The sequence below is a fragment of the Physeter macrocephalus genome, chromosome 3 (assembly GCF_002837175.3).
Source record: "Physeter macrocephalus isolate SW-GA chromosome 3, ASM283717v5, whole genome shotgun sequence".
Classification (NCBI taxonomy): Eukaryota; Metazoa; Chordata; class Mammalia; order Artiodactyla; family Physeteridae; genus Physeter; species Physeter macrocephalus.
The window spans coordinates 13897409-13912936 of NC_041216.1; the positions used below are offsets into that span (position 1 = coordinate 13897409).

General features: G+C 39.9%; 1 protein-coding gene across 1 annotated transcript in view; it reads right to left on the minus strand.

Moving 5' to 3' along the window:
* The window catches only part of STX12 (syntaxin 12), a 35030-nt gene that overhangs the window by 14230 nt on the left and 5272 nt on the right, over positions 1–15528 (minus strand). The window contains exons 2-4 of the mRNA XM_007120345.3: positions 6565–6634; positions 4907–5006; positions 630–767 (exon numbers count right to left, since the gene is read on the minus strand). Of these exons, the coding sequence (XP_007120407.1) occupies positions 630–767; positions 4907–5006; positions 6565–6634 (308 nt within the window). The remainder of the gene's footprint in view (positions 1–629; positions 768–4906; positions 5007–6564; positions 6635–15528) is intronic.

The window sequence follows — 15528 nt, forward strand, 5'->3', positions numbered from 1 at the left end:
TTAATTTGAGGAGCACCTTCTTTTAGATTATCCACCATGCATGGACCCTTGGCTTTGACTTTTGTCCCCCTTCATGCCATGAGGACATCGAAACTGAATCAAGTTGGCCCTCAGTAAATGTACTCGGTGGAAAAGCAGTTTCAGTTCTCTGCTTACGTCTTATGGGTTCACACCTTCTCTTGGACTTTGACCTTAATATTTTCATGGCTCTTAATATTTTTAAGTTGGGTTGTTAAAATCTAGTATTTGTTAATTCTTTTCAAAGAGAAGGCTAGTCCAAATAACCTAGCCTGCGATATTCTAGGAAACAGATGTATTCTTTTTTTTTTTTAAGTTTTTAACATAAGATCAACATGACAAGAAAAAAGGAAAAAGAAAATTACATACAATTCTACCTGTCACTTTTGTAAATCTTTGTGCACATTTTTTTCTAGTCTAGTGTACAAAGTGACCATATGTACACTTTTTTTTTAAACAAAGGTATACCAATCTGACATTTTCACAGCAGCTAATGTCTATGTTTATTATTTGGAGGGATAGTAAGCAAAGAAAATGGTCAAAAATTTTTTTAAAACTTAGGAAAGAACATCGTGAAATTTGCAAAGGTCTTCTTTTGGAAATAAACTTACAGAAAGACGAGATCCAGCTCTTGCTCTGGCAATACTCTCCTTCTCCTTTTCAGATACCCTTCTCTGCACAGCCTGGAAATTGTTTAAGGCTGCAGAGAAGTCATTCATGAGACGTTCCTTCTGAAGTTTCTGCTGGCGCTAAGGAAATTAAATAAGAACTTGAAATTTCACATTAACCCAGAATTATTTGGTTTTAATTCCCATTAAAAGCAAAAGTATACCTCCTAAAGAGTTCCAACTAGGAAAATTACTATGAAATAGGCTCTTCCTTAAATTAATAAATTTGTCCTTTTCTAACTCAAATCCCTGGTTAATACCATAGGCCAAGTCAGAGTTTTCCTTCTTTCATTCTGACAAACCTGGGAATTGGGTATCATTTACCTGGTAAGGGAATCTCAGAGGGAAACACAATTCAAAATGTTAGTTCCCAGGAGAATCTAAAAGCAGAATACCCAACAGAGATTGTTTTCTTGCTAAAATGTTAAAACTGTATTCATCTATACTGAGTTCACAGCTTACCTGAAAACCATGGAATCATTTTCCTTCACACTGTAGTGAGGTTCAAAATCTTTGAGAACCTGAAAACTACTTTGTAGAGTTACAAGCTACCTTTACTAAGCTTACTGATACTACATCTCAAAAAACACATACTGAGAGCACTTGCTGTGTGCTGAGAACACAGAAGTAAAAAGTCACTCCTGACTTCAAACAGCTTATCATCTATTTGGAGATAAACAATTTAGATAACAAATCAATACAAATAACTGCTATATTCAATTAGTACTATACAGAGTACTGTACACATTATACAGAGGCAAGTATAATCAGTAAGCATCTAAGGGATCAAAAGGCCTCCAGAGGAGGTGGGCACTGAAGGACGAGTAAGGCGTGAAGAGCAGAGAGAAGGGGTGAGGCGAATCCAGGCAAGGGAACAGTGTGAGCAAAAGCATGGTGGCAGAAATTTGCAGAGGATCTAGAAAAAGATAGTTTGGCTGGAACCAAAGGCTTTTTCATGAGCATAGCTAAAAGATAAAATTGGAAAAGCAGGAAAGGGGGTGGCCACTGCAGGTTTTAAATGCCAAGATAATGAGTTTGGGATTCAACCTCTAAAGAACAAAGAGCAACGAAGATTTCTGCGTGGAGAACACGATGGGTACAAAATGATAACTTAGAAAAATTAGTCCGTGATGGTGATGGAATGGGAAAAAGAAACAAGTCAAAAAGATGACTGCAATAATCTAGATTTAAGGTTAGGAAGACGTGGTATCAGTGATGGGAACACAAAGAAATGAATCTAAGAAATATTATGTGACTGGCTGTGGGGAAAGGGGTATAAAGTCAAGGGATAACTCAAATTTCACACCTGGGAGAGTGATGGTAATACTGAAAGCAAATTTAGATAAGGGACTTTTTATCCCTTTTCTGGGATTTTAATTTTAACATAAACATTAAAACAATAGGGGGAAAAAACCCATCACTCCCCAATCTCACTATCCAAAAATACTATCTTTTAAGTATATCATTAACATTTTCCATGTTACCGTACTCTTCACAATTATGGTCTTTGTTATATAATACTCCATCAAGTTGATCTAGTAAATTTTAGGTAAACATTCCTTCTAGACTGTTCCATTTTTAACCATTACAAATAAAGCTAAAGTGAGCCCCATTGTAACAGCTAATATTTATACAGTGCTTATCATGTACCAGTACTGTTATAAGTACTTTATATAATAACTCATTTAATCCATACATCAACCTATAAATTAGGTACTATTATAGTACCTATTCTACAGATCAGACAAATGAGGCACAGAGAGGTTAAGCAATTTGCCTATGATCACACAGTAAATGGCAGGGGTAGAATTTAAATCCAGGAAATTTGGCTCCGGAGTATATAGTTGGTTTCTTTTTCTTAGAACGCGGACACATTTGCATGAGTGGCAACATTAGGTCAAAAGGCACAAACTTTTTTATGACAATAAGCATTGTTAATCAGCTTAGTTAAGGTGTTTGGGTGAAACAGGAGGAATTCAGTATAAGACAACACACTAAATTTTAGGTGAAGGCAGCATATTCAAGAGGAGATGTCAGAGCAGGAATTGGCAATATGAGCCAAATACTTAGAGGTTTAGGGGCTAGGGCTTGAAAAAGATCTGGGGATCAGTTCATAAAGGTGACAGGAAGCTCATAAAAGCACAGTAGAAAAGACTCCTGAGGGAGAAAGCATAGAGTAATAAAATTACAGAATCAATGGCAGAGCCTTGGGGCACACCCACTTCTAGGAAGATATAAAGTCAGAGAAGGAGGCTGAGACTCAACCTGGGGTAAGAGAAAATAGGCCAGAAAGGGATCACCAGAGTTGGGAGACATGAAAACTACTTTGTAGGCTTTACTACAGAGATCATGGAAAGAAGAAGAAAGTTTCAGTGAAGACAGGATGGGCAAGAGGATCAAATGAAACAAAGAAAAGTGAATAAACTCAAAAAAGGCCACTGGATTTAGCAACTAGAAGATTACTGATGATAGCACATAAGTATGAGAAAAATGCTGAGAGTAGGATGTATGGTTTGATAGTCCAGTAACAAAAAGATGGGTGACAGGGCTAAGATTAATTAGATAAAGAAACAATTGAAAGGGAAAAGAATATTCAGCACAATAGGAGGAAGGGAATCAAGGATTTATATTTCACCAGAGAGAATTTGTCTGTAGATTTATTTCATGTTCTTAATGATCCAAGATAATGGAAGGGAACAAGAGCATGCATAATCCAAAAATAAATTCTATTTGATTTTGGAATACATTAGATTTATTTTTAAGCAGATTGAACTTTATATTTTGCTTAGGCTACTATTTAACACTTAAGTACTTTCAATACTCTGTTTACATCAGACTCTTAGACTCCCTTTTTATTACTGCTAAAACTATCTGCAAGTGTGTATTCCCTAAGTGCACAGCTGGGAGGAGGAAAGGGGTGATTTGGGAACAATTTGAGATAATGAATGGCAAGGGGGAACTGGTCCATAGGTGAAATATCAGCATGAGTAACAAAACAAATAGCACATGTGGATAGTCAAAGGGTGATTACATTAAGGTTACTACTTTGTAGCAGGATGACAAAAGCACCTAGTTTTGGTTCTTTTCTTTTGTGCAAGGGGATGCCAAAACTCCAAAGACTGAACATATACTTCATTAAACGACTTGCCAGGAATGGGTTAAACTGATGATTTTCAAACTTTTTTGATGGAGACACAGAATAAGAATGTGACATCTTGACCTAGCACCATATACATACATATGTATGAAAGTTTCATTAACAGTATTTACCCTTATTACATGGTTACACACTTTGATATTTCTACCTTGTTTCATTTTTATAATGATGATCACAACACACTTAAATTGTTTTATGTTCCAATAGTCACAATGCACAGACAACCCAGGATAGGGAGGTGGTAGGCTTCATCTTTAGAGCCATCAGAGATAGGATACCATCATTTTAAAAATTCAGTAATAAAAAGAAATGTAAGTTAAGCGCTCCCATGAATGGTACAGAAACTAAAAGCAAAATAGAATCAAAATAGGCTAAGATAGCTGGAGAAGGTTTTTGCCCTGGAAGAGAGAGGATGTGAGGCAGACCATGAATAATAGATTAAAAAGTCAAGCCACAATGGAAGGGGCACATCTGACTTCAGGAACGTCTGAAGAAAAGGCACGGCATATCAAGGGAACAATGAATTCCAGTAAAAATTGTGTGGTTTTAAAGAATTTAAATGGCCACTGAAGAAAATGACTTAAATAGAGGAATCTATTTCCCTGAGCATTTCCTCAACCTGAGACCTATTAATGATTCATGATGCGACATGAAAGTGACTACAAAATATAAAAGACATCTGCTTGAAATTTATAGACACAGGATACAAGCAAACTAGGATCAAGCCTGAAAGCATAAAGCTGCAGGTCAAACCCCAACAAGATGCAAACATGGACATTCTTCTACAGTTAAACCCATTTTACTAATATATTATTACTAATAACAGCAGCCGCTACCCATATTGAGTACCTACTAAATGCTAGGCACTTTGCAAGATCTGGTGCATACATTCTTTCTGTTGTCACAACAGACACTTATCCATTTTATGAATAAGGAAACTGAGGTTCAGAGAAGGTCTATCTAGAACCAAAGGCCAAGTTATTTTTGTTTCACACACTGCCTCTCCACAAAAACAAAGTCCTTTCTTATTCAAAAACAAGCCAAAACGCCACAAAATACCAACCTGTTCTGAAGTAGATAAAGGAAGGGGCAAGGACCCTAATTCCTTCAGTAATTCATTTGTTTCCTTGGCAAGCTGATTTGTAGAGTGTTGTAACTGTTGCCTAAGAGAGAAAAGATATGTTTTAGGATATTCTCACTTCTTGAGAGCTGTTGGTATCAGTTCGTTCTCGGAATGTCTCACAACGCAGGGAATGAAAGGGCACTTGAAGAAATGGGTTCCTAGATGCCCAGGTTCACAACAAAATTCCAGAAATACTACCCAGTCATACTCACCTCAAGTCGTCTTCATATTACTGAGTAGAAAGAACCTGCCTCAATGAAACCTGCTGACTGGGTATTTTAACTCTTTGGGGAGGAAGGAAAAGCATTCTCAGCAGTTCTGACAGAAGACGAGCAACTGCCCCCACACCTCAATCTAATAGTTAAACACACTGAACACTCTCTCAAAACTCCCGTATTGATTTGCCCAGGAGTTCTGCATGGGTACTGTCTGTCACAGTCCACTGACTAGTGACAGAATCCAGGCACTGGAGGTTGGAAGAAATGTGCATTAGAAGCACAGCTTCCACCCTAGGGAACAACCTCCAAAGATCTACTGCCACGCTCTTACTTAAAGCTCATGCTCTTTCAGCTTTATCCTTGGCTCCCTACCTGTCCCTTAGGCCTGATTTTCTGGCTCTTCCCTCCAAAACAAAGAAGCCCTATACTGTGTAAAAAAATGTAAGGAGCAGAGGGGGAAGGAAATTAAAGAGGGAAGAATGTGTGCTATATTAAGTGGGATCGAAAGGTAGTGGATATACAAAAAAGGCTCCTTTCAGTCATGGTTTCCTCTACTATCTGGCCATTTCTACAAAGGGTTCAAGGGAGGACAGGGAAACCACACCATTAATTACTAATGTTTGTTTCACTGCAAAGGGGTCTCCAAGATAAAAAATAAATAAATAAATAAATAAATAAAACAAGGGAGTCAAAACCAAGAGGGAGACAAAACAAACAAAAAAACCCCAAGAGGGACGTCAATCCGAAGCCTGAGCATCGCAGACAGCACTAACACACCCAGAGCTATCCCACATCTCCCTGGAAAAAGCTCAAAGTAGTAAGTCATTCTCTCACTTCACAATGTCTAGGACAGGAAACAAAGAATATTGTTCAGTGTGTGTTAAAGATGAAAACTAGAACTTCTAAAAGCAGAGATGGAGTCAAGAAGGACATAATAAAAAGAATCTATTCCACTATTCTCTCCCTCAGACTCTCCTCGGGTCATTCTGAATACATTTTTCTAATATGATAGACAGTTGGAAATCCAACCAGATTAGACGAGCGCTGTAGATCACCAGGAGGCTTCTGCCAACAAGGCAGCTCATTTAGGCAGAATGTAGTTTAAGAGTGGTAGGGATTCCCTCTCTACTTCCCTAAATTGTTCTGCTAAACTGCCCAAGGGGGGAAAGAAGCAGCGTTCAAGGACTCTGAGAGGCAACGGAGATCACAACCCATTAATATATTTTGTTGCTCCTCTTCTAGATCCAGCTATGACCTCATATCCCACTGCCTCTCATTCTGATTTCACAGGCCTGAAACCTCAGCTGCCAGGCAGCAAGGGTATTAAGTGTGTCCCCAAAAGGCCCTCACAAATCCCAACCTTGTTAGGAAGCTACTCACAGATTTTCCTGTAGCTTGCTTGAATCTTGCTTAGTTCCTAGTTGGCTCATCAAATTCTTTATCTGAGCAGCTGTGGAGAGAAGAAAAAAAGATTTATTGAAAAGAAAAATACAGGGCTTCCCTGGTGGCGCAGTGGTTAAGAACCCGCCTGCCAATGCAGGGGACACGGGTTCGAGCCCTGGTCTGGGAAGATCCCACATGCCGCGGAGCCACTAAGCCCATGCGCCACAACTACTGAGCCTGCGCTCTAGAGCCCACAAGCCACAACTACTGAAGCCCGCGTGGCACAACTACTGAAGCCCACACGCCACAACTACTGAAGCCCACGCGTCTAGAGCCCGTGCTCTGCAACAAGAGAAGCCACCACAATGAGAAGCCCGTGCACCGCAACGAAGAGTAGCCCCTGCTCAGAAATGAAGACCCAACACAGCCAAAAATAAATAAATAAAATAAATAATTTTTTTTTTTTTTTTTTGTGGTATGCGGGCCTCCCTCTGTTGTGGCCTCTCCCGTTGCGGAGCACAGGCTCCGGACGCGCAGGCTCAGCAGCCATGGCTCACGGGCCCAGCCGCTCCGCGGCATGTGGGATCCTCCCAGACCGGGGCGCGAACCCGGTTCCCCTGCATCGGCAGGCGGACGAGCAACCACTGCGCCACCAGGGAAGCCCAATAAATTTTTTTAAAAAAGAAAAATACATTCATCACGAGCATCCTAATTCTCAGATCAGTGGTCTCTCTCCACATCCTGAATAAGTACATACAACTAATAGAAAGCATGCTATGATCAAGACCTTGGCATATATATTTCCGTGTAAAGCTACTTATAAGGTCCGCCTTTCTCCTCTAGAGTAACCGTGCCACTAAGTAGAGGGTGGTGGTTTTGTTCGTCACTCCCAAAGAACTCCCACATTTTGCCAGATTTCCCATGGCACTGGTTAAAATGTTCGTCGCTTCTGGAATGGCCTTGATACCAAATATCAATTCACAACAATAAAAATTTAAATTCACTAATACACAATATTTTATACAGCAAACATTTTTGGAAAGACAATGTACAGTTATTATTAATAATAAGTTACCACTAATTGAGCACCTCTATGTGCCAAGTACTATATTAGCAGCTTTGTATACATAATCTTATTAATTTTCATAGCAACAGTCTGAAGTAGATGTATCTTCACTGTGCAGAAGAGGAAATATATTTAAAGAAGTTAAATATCTTATATAAGGGCACACAAAAAGTAGCAGGGCAAAAAAATCAATCCCAGGTACATCAGACTCCAATGCCTATGTTTTAACTACGCTGTCCGTAGACAAACAGTGTATCGTTTTGTTCAGATTACTCTACCTAGATATTGTGCTAAGATTTGGAATGGTCATGTTTGAATCCTAGATGTTTAAGCCCCTAGCCCTGGACTAGGAAAGCAGAGGAATGGATTATCTCTCAATAAGGAGAAACACCGCAGCCTGCCTGGGAATCTGAACACCCTTGTCCCTCACTGACTTCTGCAACAGGAATAGAGCCCCTGATTTCCCATGTCCTGCTTTCTATTTTCTTCTTCTGGTTGGCAGGGAGGATGAGGGAGATTCTTTCATTCATTCATTCATTCATTCATTTGCAGAGCTTGGAATTTTATTGTACGACTTTTTTGTTTGTTTTCACGCTTGCATTTTAAGAGCATTCCCTGTCTTCTATTGCAAGTAGCTGGAATACGGAACACAATAATAGAGTACTTTTTGCCCAGGGGAAACACAATTAATTATCTTCAAGTTTCACTAGAACTTCAAGAGATACTATACACAATAGGTAATATATGGCTCCTCTAGCCAAAAGACAGTGTTCTTTGTGAGGGCCTTTCCTACCCTCTCAGGATTAATGCCCAAGTTTCACCTGTGAAACACCAGACTTCTAAATGACTGGCTTAGTGGAAGAAGATGAGGAAACCAATGTATACTGTATCATTTGTATATATCTCATAGGAACAATATATAAACAAGGCTTCAATGTCCAATGAAAACGAAATTGCACTTATTAGAATTTTAAATTTTAAAAATTAATTGTTCCTGGGACTTCCCTGGTGGCGCAGTGGTTAAGGCTCCATGCTCCCAATGCAGGGGGCCCAGATTCGATCCCTGGTCAGGGAACTACATCCCACATGCATGCCGTAACTAAGAGTTCGCATGCCAGAACTAAGAAGCCCACGTGCCACAACTAAGGAGCCCACCTGCCGCAACTAAGGAGCCCACGTGCCACAATTAAGGAGCCGGTGAGCTGCAACTAAGGGGCCCACCTGCCGCAACTAAGACCCAGCGCAACCTAAATAAATAAATAAATAAATATTTTTAAAAATTAATAAATAAAAATTAATTGTTCCTTATGATAGGATGCTTTTTTAAAAAATTATTTACTTTATTTTAGGCTGTGCTGGGTCTTCGTTGCTGCGCGCGGGCTTTCTCTAGTTGCAGCGAGCAGGGGCTACTCTTCGTTGCGATGCGCGGTCTTCTCACTGTGGTGGCTTCTCTTGTTGCGGAGCACGGGCTCTAGGCACGCAGGCTTCGGTAGTTGTGGCATGCAGACTCAGAGTTAGTCGCTCTGCAGCATGTGGGATCTTCCCAGACCAGGGATCGAACCCGTGTGCCCTGCAATGGCAGGCGGATTCTTAACCACTGCGCCACTAGGGAAGTCCAGGATGCTTCTTAAATAACCAAATTTGGGGGTCAGAGTCATAACCTTGGCCCTAATTCGGTCACCAAAGGTAGTAAAAAGGCAAGCTGAAGTTTATTAAGTACCAGTTACCTTACAAAAACACAGATGTGTTAATAGCCTCTAAATCTGTTAAGAAACAATTAAGCAAAATCTTCTAGGTGATTGCTGGGTGACTCTACTCCTAAGTAGAAACTGAACAAGCTAGTCCTTAGCAGCATGTACAAGTTATTTCTCCTGTAAAAAATTAATAAACAGAAACCTCAGTTAAACAGAGTTGGGAGACCAGAAGGGGGAGCTCGCACACCCTGCCACAACAGCCAAGCCCAACTGCTATAAAGAAGACTCCTCTCAGCCAATGAAAAGCCATGGACTCTTTGTTTGCTATACCCCTCCCAACTTCCTTTTCCTCTTCCCTTGCCAGGAGGGGGCTTCCACTTGGCTAGCCATGATTGCAGACCCCAAACTGCAACTCTCTGCTGATCGTGAATAAACCTGTCTTTGCTGGAGAAATATCTGGCAGTCTCTTTGTTTTAGGTCAACACTCCCTAGCCCAAATCCTTGTGCCATCATGGGTGTTACAAAGCAAAATTTTGCAAAGTCAAGAATATATTGGTTTGTAACACTTCAAATTATGATTTTATCTTATTTTGAGACCATTTTTTAAGTAAAACTATAACTCCACTTTTACAATAGAAATATAGAATTCACTTGATTAAAAGGTTGCCTTTTGACAAACTTTCCTAAAATATATCTATTCTATTAAATGAGGGTTTTTAGCTTATTGGTTCCATTGGAAAATGTAAGCACTATAAAATACTGTATTCTGCTAAAGAAACACTATGTAAGATATAAATAATCATTTTTCATCACTAAAAGGTATAATGTCCTTCTTACCTAAGTCAAATGGGAATCAGAACCAAAGCTATCTACTGTCTGGCCAAACAAATAATTTAAGCAAGAGGACAGACGTTAGCATTTACTGAGCATTCACCATGTGCCAGACACTGGGCTACATACTTGATGTGGTATAATAAAAAATATATTTGGTCTTTGTCCCCAGTTCTTGGCATAAAGCTCCTGAAATCCTTGGAATTTCCTGAGTGATAGTAGTGTCTTTCGTTATTCATAAAGGGTTCCTTTGGAGCATACTGAGTTTACCTATTGAAGTGACTTAGGGTAGGGCTCCTGATAGGCTTAGGTTGGGTGGGGTTAGTCACCAGAAAGACCAAGTGATTATCAGGTTGGAACTTTCAGTTCCACCCACCAACCTCTGAAAAGGGCGGGGGAGGGGAGGAAGCGCAGATTAAACTCTATAAATTCTTGAACTAGATTTGATGAGCTTCCGGATTGGTGAAAAAACGGAGATGCGGGGAGGGTGTCTGCGCTCAGAGAGAGCATGGAAGTTCTGAGCTCTTCCTACATACCTTGCCCTAGGCATCTCTTCTATCTGGCTGCTCCTGAATTATATCTTTTTATAATAAACCAGTAATCTAGTAAGTAAATGTTTTCCTGAGTTATGTGAGCTGGGCTAGCAAACTAGCTGAACCTGAGGAGGGGCTCATGGGAACCTCCAATATGGCTCACTGGTCAGAAAGCACAGATAAGAACTTGGACTTACAATTGGCATCTGAAGGGGGTGGGGTGGGGGGAGTCTTGTGGGACTAAGCCCTTAATTTGTGGAATCTGATGCTAACTCCAGGTAGTGTCAGAATTGAGTTAAATTGGAGGACACCCAATTGAAGTCCAGAGAATCTGATAATTGCTTGGTGTGTGGTAAATCCACAAATCTGGTGTCAGAAGTATTGACAGTGGAGGAAACACAGAAGTGTTTTTCCTTCACACTTGATAAGTATTATCTTATTAAATAAGCATTATTACAGATGGGCACACTGAGGCTCAAACTGAGTGTTACAAAACTCATTCATTCATTCATTTAGAATACCTACGCTACACTGTTAAATGCTCTAGAAGATATTGCTCTCAAGAAGCTTACACTTTAAGGAAAAGAGATAATAAGCATATATCAGGTGGTGATAAGTGCTATAAAGAAAAATTCAGGGAAAGGCTGGTAGGGAGAGGGTACTAGTTTACACAGGGCGGTCAGAGAGGACTTCTCTGATAAGGTGACACAGAGCAGAGACCTAAAGGAAGTGAAAGATTAAGCCGTGCGAAATTTCTGGGGGAGCTCTCTAGCAGACAGCATTAAGCACAAAACCCCCAAGGCAAGAGCACTTGTGATGGAGGAACAGGAGGCCTAGAGGGAGCAAAAGAGAGGTAAGAGAGAGAGGGGAGCCAGATTACATAGGGCCTTGTAAACTAGAGCAAGGACTTCGAATTTTAAAGAAATGTGAGGCCACTGATGGTTTTGAGCAGAGTGTCATAAAAACCAGAATTCAAACCCAGGGCTAATTCCAATATTTTTTATGCCACACTAGGTTCTCTCAAAAGGCTGCCGCTTAAAGGAAATAATACACAGAACGTAGTGACTTAGGGCAGGCCTCCGTTTCCCAGTGTTCCACTTCGCCCCACCCTGCTTATCTGATAGCTTCCTAACTTAATAGCTCTCTGCTCCAGATAGGCTGATGCCCTTGCTCTAACCTGCTCCCTTCCCCGACTCCCTCCCACCTTTGGGAAGGTTCCTGTGTACTCACCAGAGTTCAGCAGAGTGCCAGCACCCAGCGGGTAATAAGTAATTGCTGATTAATTGAGTTAGCCTCTGTTTTATGTCATGCCACTTTCAAGGCAGAAGATATGAATGAACATGAGCTAGGAATAATGAGACCCAAACTCTAAGCCAGATTCCACCACTAACTAGATGTATGGCACCAGACAAGTCATTTCATGTTGCTGGGTCTCTTTCACCAATTGTGTATGATATTCAGGTTTAACTAACATATATTGAGTACTTATTATTTGTCACAGTACTTACTATTTGTGTGGGGCTTTTTATTCATTAAATTATTACACCTATGTAAGGACTTAATGATCTCTAAGTACTCCCACCACTGCTCAATGCTAAAATTCAACAATAATGAAGAAGCTCTAGTCCCAGAATGATGCTGTGTAACCAAGCAGTGTTTTTGCAAGCCAGAGTTTGGCTTAGAGAGACTCTGCCTGTGTACAAATGGGACTGGACTGACTATATGCCTCTGGATGGCAATGACCACATTCTACTCATTTTTGTATTTGCATAACCACACACACATACATACACCTCCAGAAAATAGTTGGTTACAGGGTGACATACAAAGGTAAATGTTACCGGTATGGCAGTTCAAGGAAACATTTCATCTTACTGACTGTCTTTATATAGAGCATTCTCCTTAGAAACTCTAGAGATATGTCAAAGTTTCAAGTTGTTAATCGTCTATCAAACCATATTAAATGCCCTAGAGAGCAAAGGAGACTTTACAGACTATGGGGGGAAAAATCAATTAAAAATCAGCAGTTCTTTGTATATTCTCAGCTGAGAACTTTTATTTATCTAGACTTTTCTGACTTCTTTTGTTTGCTGAGATTACCTGAATTGGGATGGGGGGTGGGGCAGAGGAGGACTTTATAGGGTCACTTACTAGTTAAGTACCAGAATGAATACAAGCCTCCATCAATTCTATCTAAATTCCTGCATATGGATATTTTCCTAAAAGTTTCCAGCAAGACTCAGGTATCAGATGCCCTAAAACTCAAATGATAAAGACAGTGGTGTCTACGTTTACTGGAAGTATAATTCTTTTGTATACCGCCCTCCATAACCACCAACATCAGGGGTTTATTTGAAAATAGTGACTTAATGACCCATCTGTTTTACAACTAAGAACTGTATCCCTTAAACCTAAAGCACAAAAAGAAACAGAATAGTGTGAATGTTTACATACACACTTATTTTCACTTGAATGTCCTTAAAATGTCAAAAAGTACATTGATACTTTTTGGAACAATTTTTATCAAAATGGGCTACGTCTAAAAGGGTTTTCTGGTTAGCTTGGTTAATGAGAAAACTCCTTTTCTAAGCATTCTAGTAAATAAAAGTTTTACTTTAGATTGATTTGTCACAATATTTTGGATGAAAATAATTGGGTATCTATTCTCTATGAAATGCTACATAACCCTGGAAACCAGATGACTAGGCCTCAGCTCTGTGTAAGCAATTTTGTTATTTTTAAAACTAGGCCTCAATTTCTCCTATCACTGACCTCTCACTTTTAAAAGCATGTCCTGGCTAAAATTTTTAAAAGACTACGAAGCAAATCAATTTATTGCACATTACAGCTAACATCCACACTAGGAACTACTCTAAACTGAACACTCTTCATGGGCTTTTAGCTGATATCACTTTAGGCAGAATGTGAATCTCCAAATGAACCTTAATCCAAATCAATGTCTAGTCATATCAAAAGCAACTACCATACAGGTAAAAATTTCTTCATCTGAGAGACTCGAATGCTCTAATTCAGTATATTAAACAGGCAAATATAAATTCAAAGAAAGAGCATTATTTACATTAAATGAGAAAATGATAGCCTATGTGGTCATTATTACAATGAAGTCATCTCAATGTCTTACTCTGAAAATTAGGTTTGCACTGTTTTTGCAAAGCTGCACTGAAAATGACCTGACTTTTTAAAAGTACCACTACAGGACTTCACTGGTTGCGCAGGGGTTAGGAATCTGCCTGCCACGGGTGGTGGTGTGATGAATTGGGATATTGGGATTGACATATATACACTAATATGTATAAAGTGGATAACTAATAAGAACCTGCTGTATAAATAAATAAATAAAATAAAATTCAAGGAAGAAAAAAAGAAGTAGTCTCTCTCTGTCAACTTCCTAAGACAAGAGAGATTTCTAGCAACAACAACAAAAAAGAATCCGTCCGCCAAAACAGGGGACATGGGTTCGAGCCCTGGTCCAGGAAGATCCTACATGCCACAGAGCAACTAAGCCCGTGCGCCACAACTACTGAGCCTGCGCTCTAGAGCCCACGCGCCACAACTACTGAGCTCGTGTGCCGCAACTACTGAAGCCCGCGCGCTTACAGCCCATGCTCCGCAACAACAGAAGCCACCGCAACGAGAAGCCCACGCACCGCAACAAAGAGTAGCCCCTGCTCACCACAACTAGGGAAAGCCCGCGCACAGCAATGAAGACCCAATGCAGCTAAAAAATTTAAAAAAAGAAAAGTAGCCGCTATACAATAGTAAAGCTCGAAACTAAACTGAACATGAATACTAAACATCAAAGGTATAATCTTCTATTTACCATACCCATGACAGGACACGAACTCGTTAAGAGCACAGACTCTCAGTTAAGACTGCTGTGTGTTATTCCTGGCTCCACCACTTCCTAGCAAAAGTTTCTATTCCTCTGTGCCTCAGTTTCCTCACCTAAAAAATGGGAAAAACAAGAGAACCCTCATATGGTTGTTGTGAGGATGACCTAAGATAATATGAAGCTAAATTTAGAACAGTGTCTGGCACTTAAAAGAACTCAATTAAGGATAGCTATTATTATCAAACTCGAGACCAAGAAAAATGTACTTAGCAATGATAAAATCAGTTAAGTACATATCGAATGCTAACTACATATCCACAGCTGTGCCAGGCACTGAAGCTAAAGACAGCTGTACAATGCATGATCACTATCCCCACAACAAAACTAATAGGAATCTCTCAGTTGGAATAACAAGGTCAAAAAGCACGAATTAAAGACTACAGAATAAAGTAAGTGCTAAGCTTGCATATTCAAAGGAAAAAAACGATAGCTAACATTTCTTAAACAATGTTGCAGGCACTGCTTTAAGCACTTTATATAAATTACCTCACTTAATTCTCACAATCCTGTGAAGTAGAGTCTATCATTAACTCCATCTTATAGATGAGGAAACTGTGAAATAGAGAGGTACAGCAATATGTTTACATAGCTAGTGAGAAGCAGATCTAGGACTCAAACCCAGGCAGTCTGACTCCTGAGCCTGCTCACTTAACTACTAAGCTATAGTGGAGCAGGGGGCTCAACCAATGATATCACCATTTACTGAATGTCTACTATGTACCGGGCACTAGACTAGGCACTTTCAAACATCCCACTTTAACAACACCATTCATTTTACATATGGGGTAACAGACAGAAAGGGGAACTAGCCTGCCCAAGGTGAACAGTACAACACAGAGCAGCAAGGACTCAGTCACAGATCTGCTGAGCCTAAGGCCAAGGCTCTTCTTTTTTTTTTTTTTTTTTTTTTTTTTTTTTGCTGTA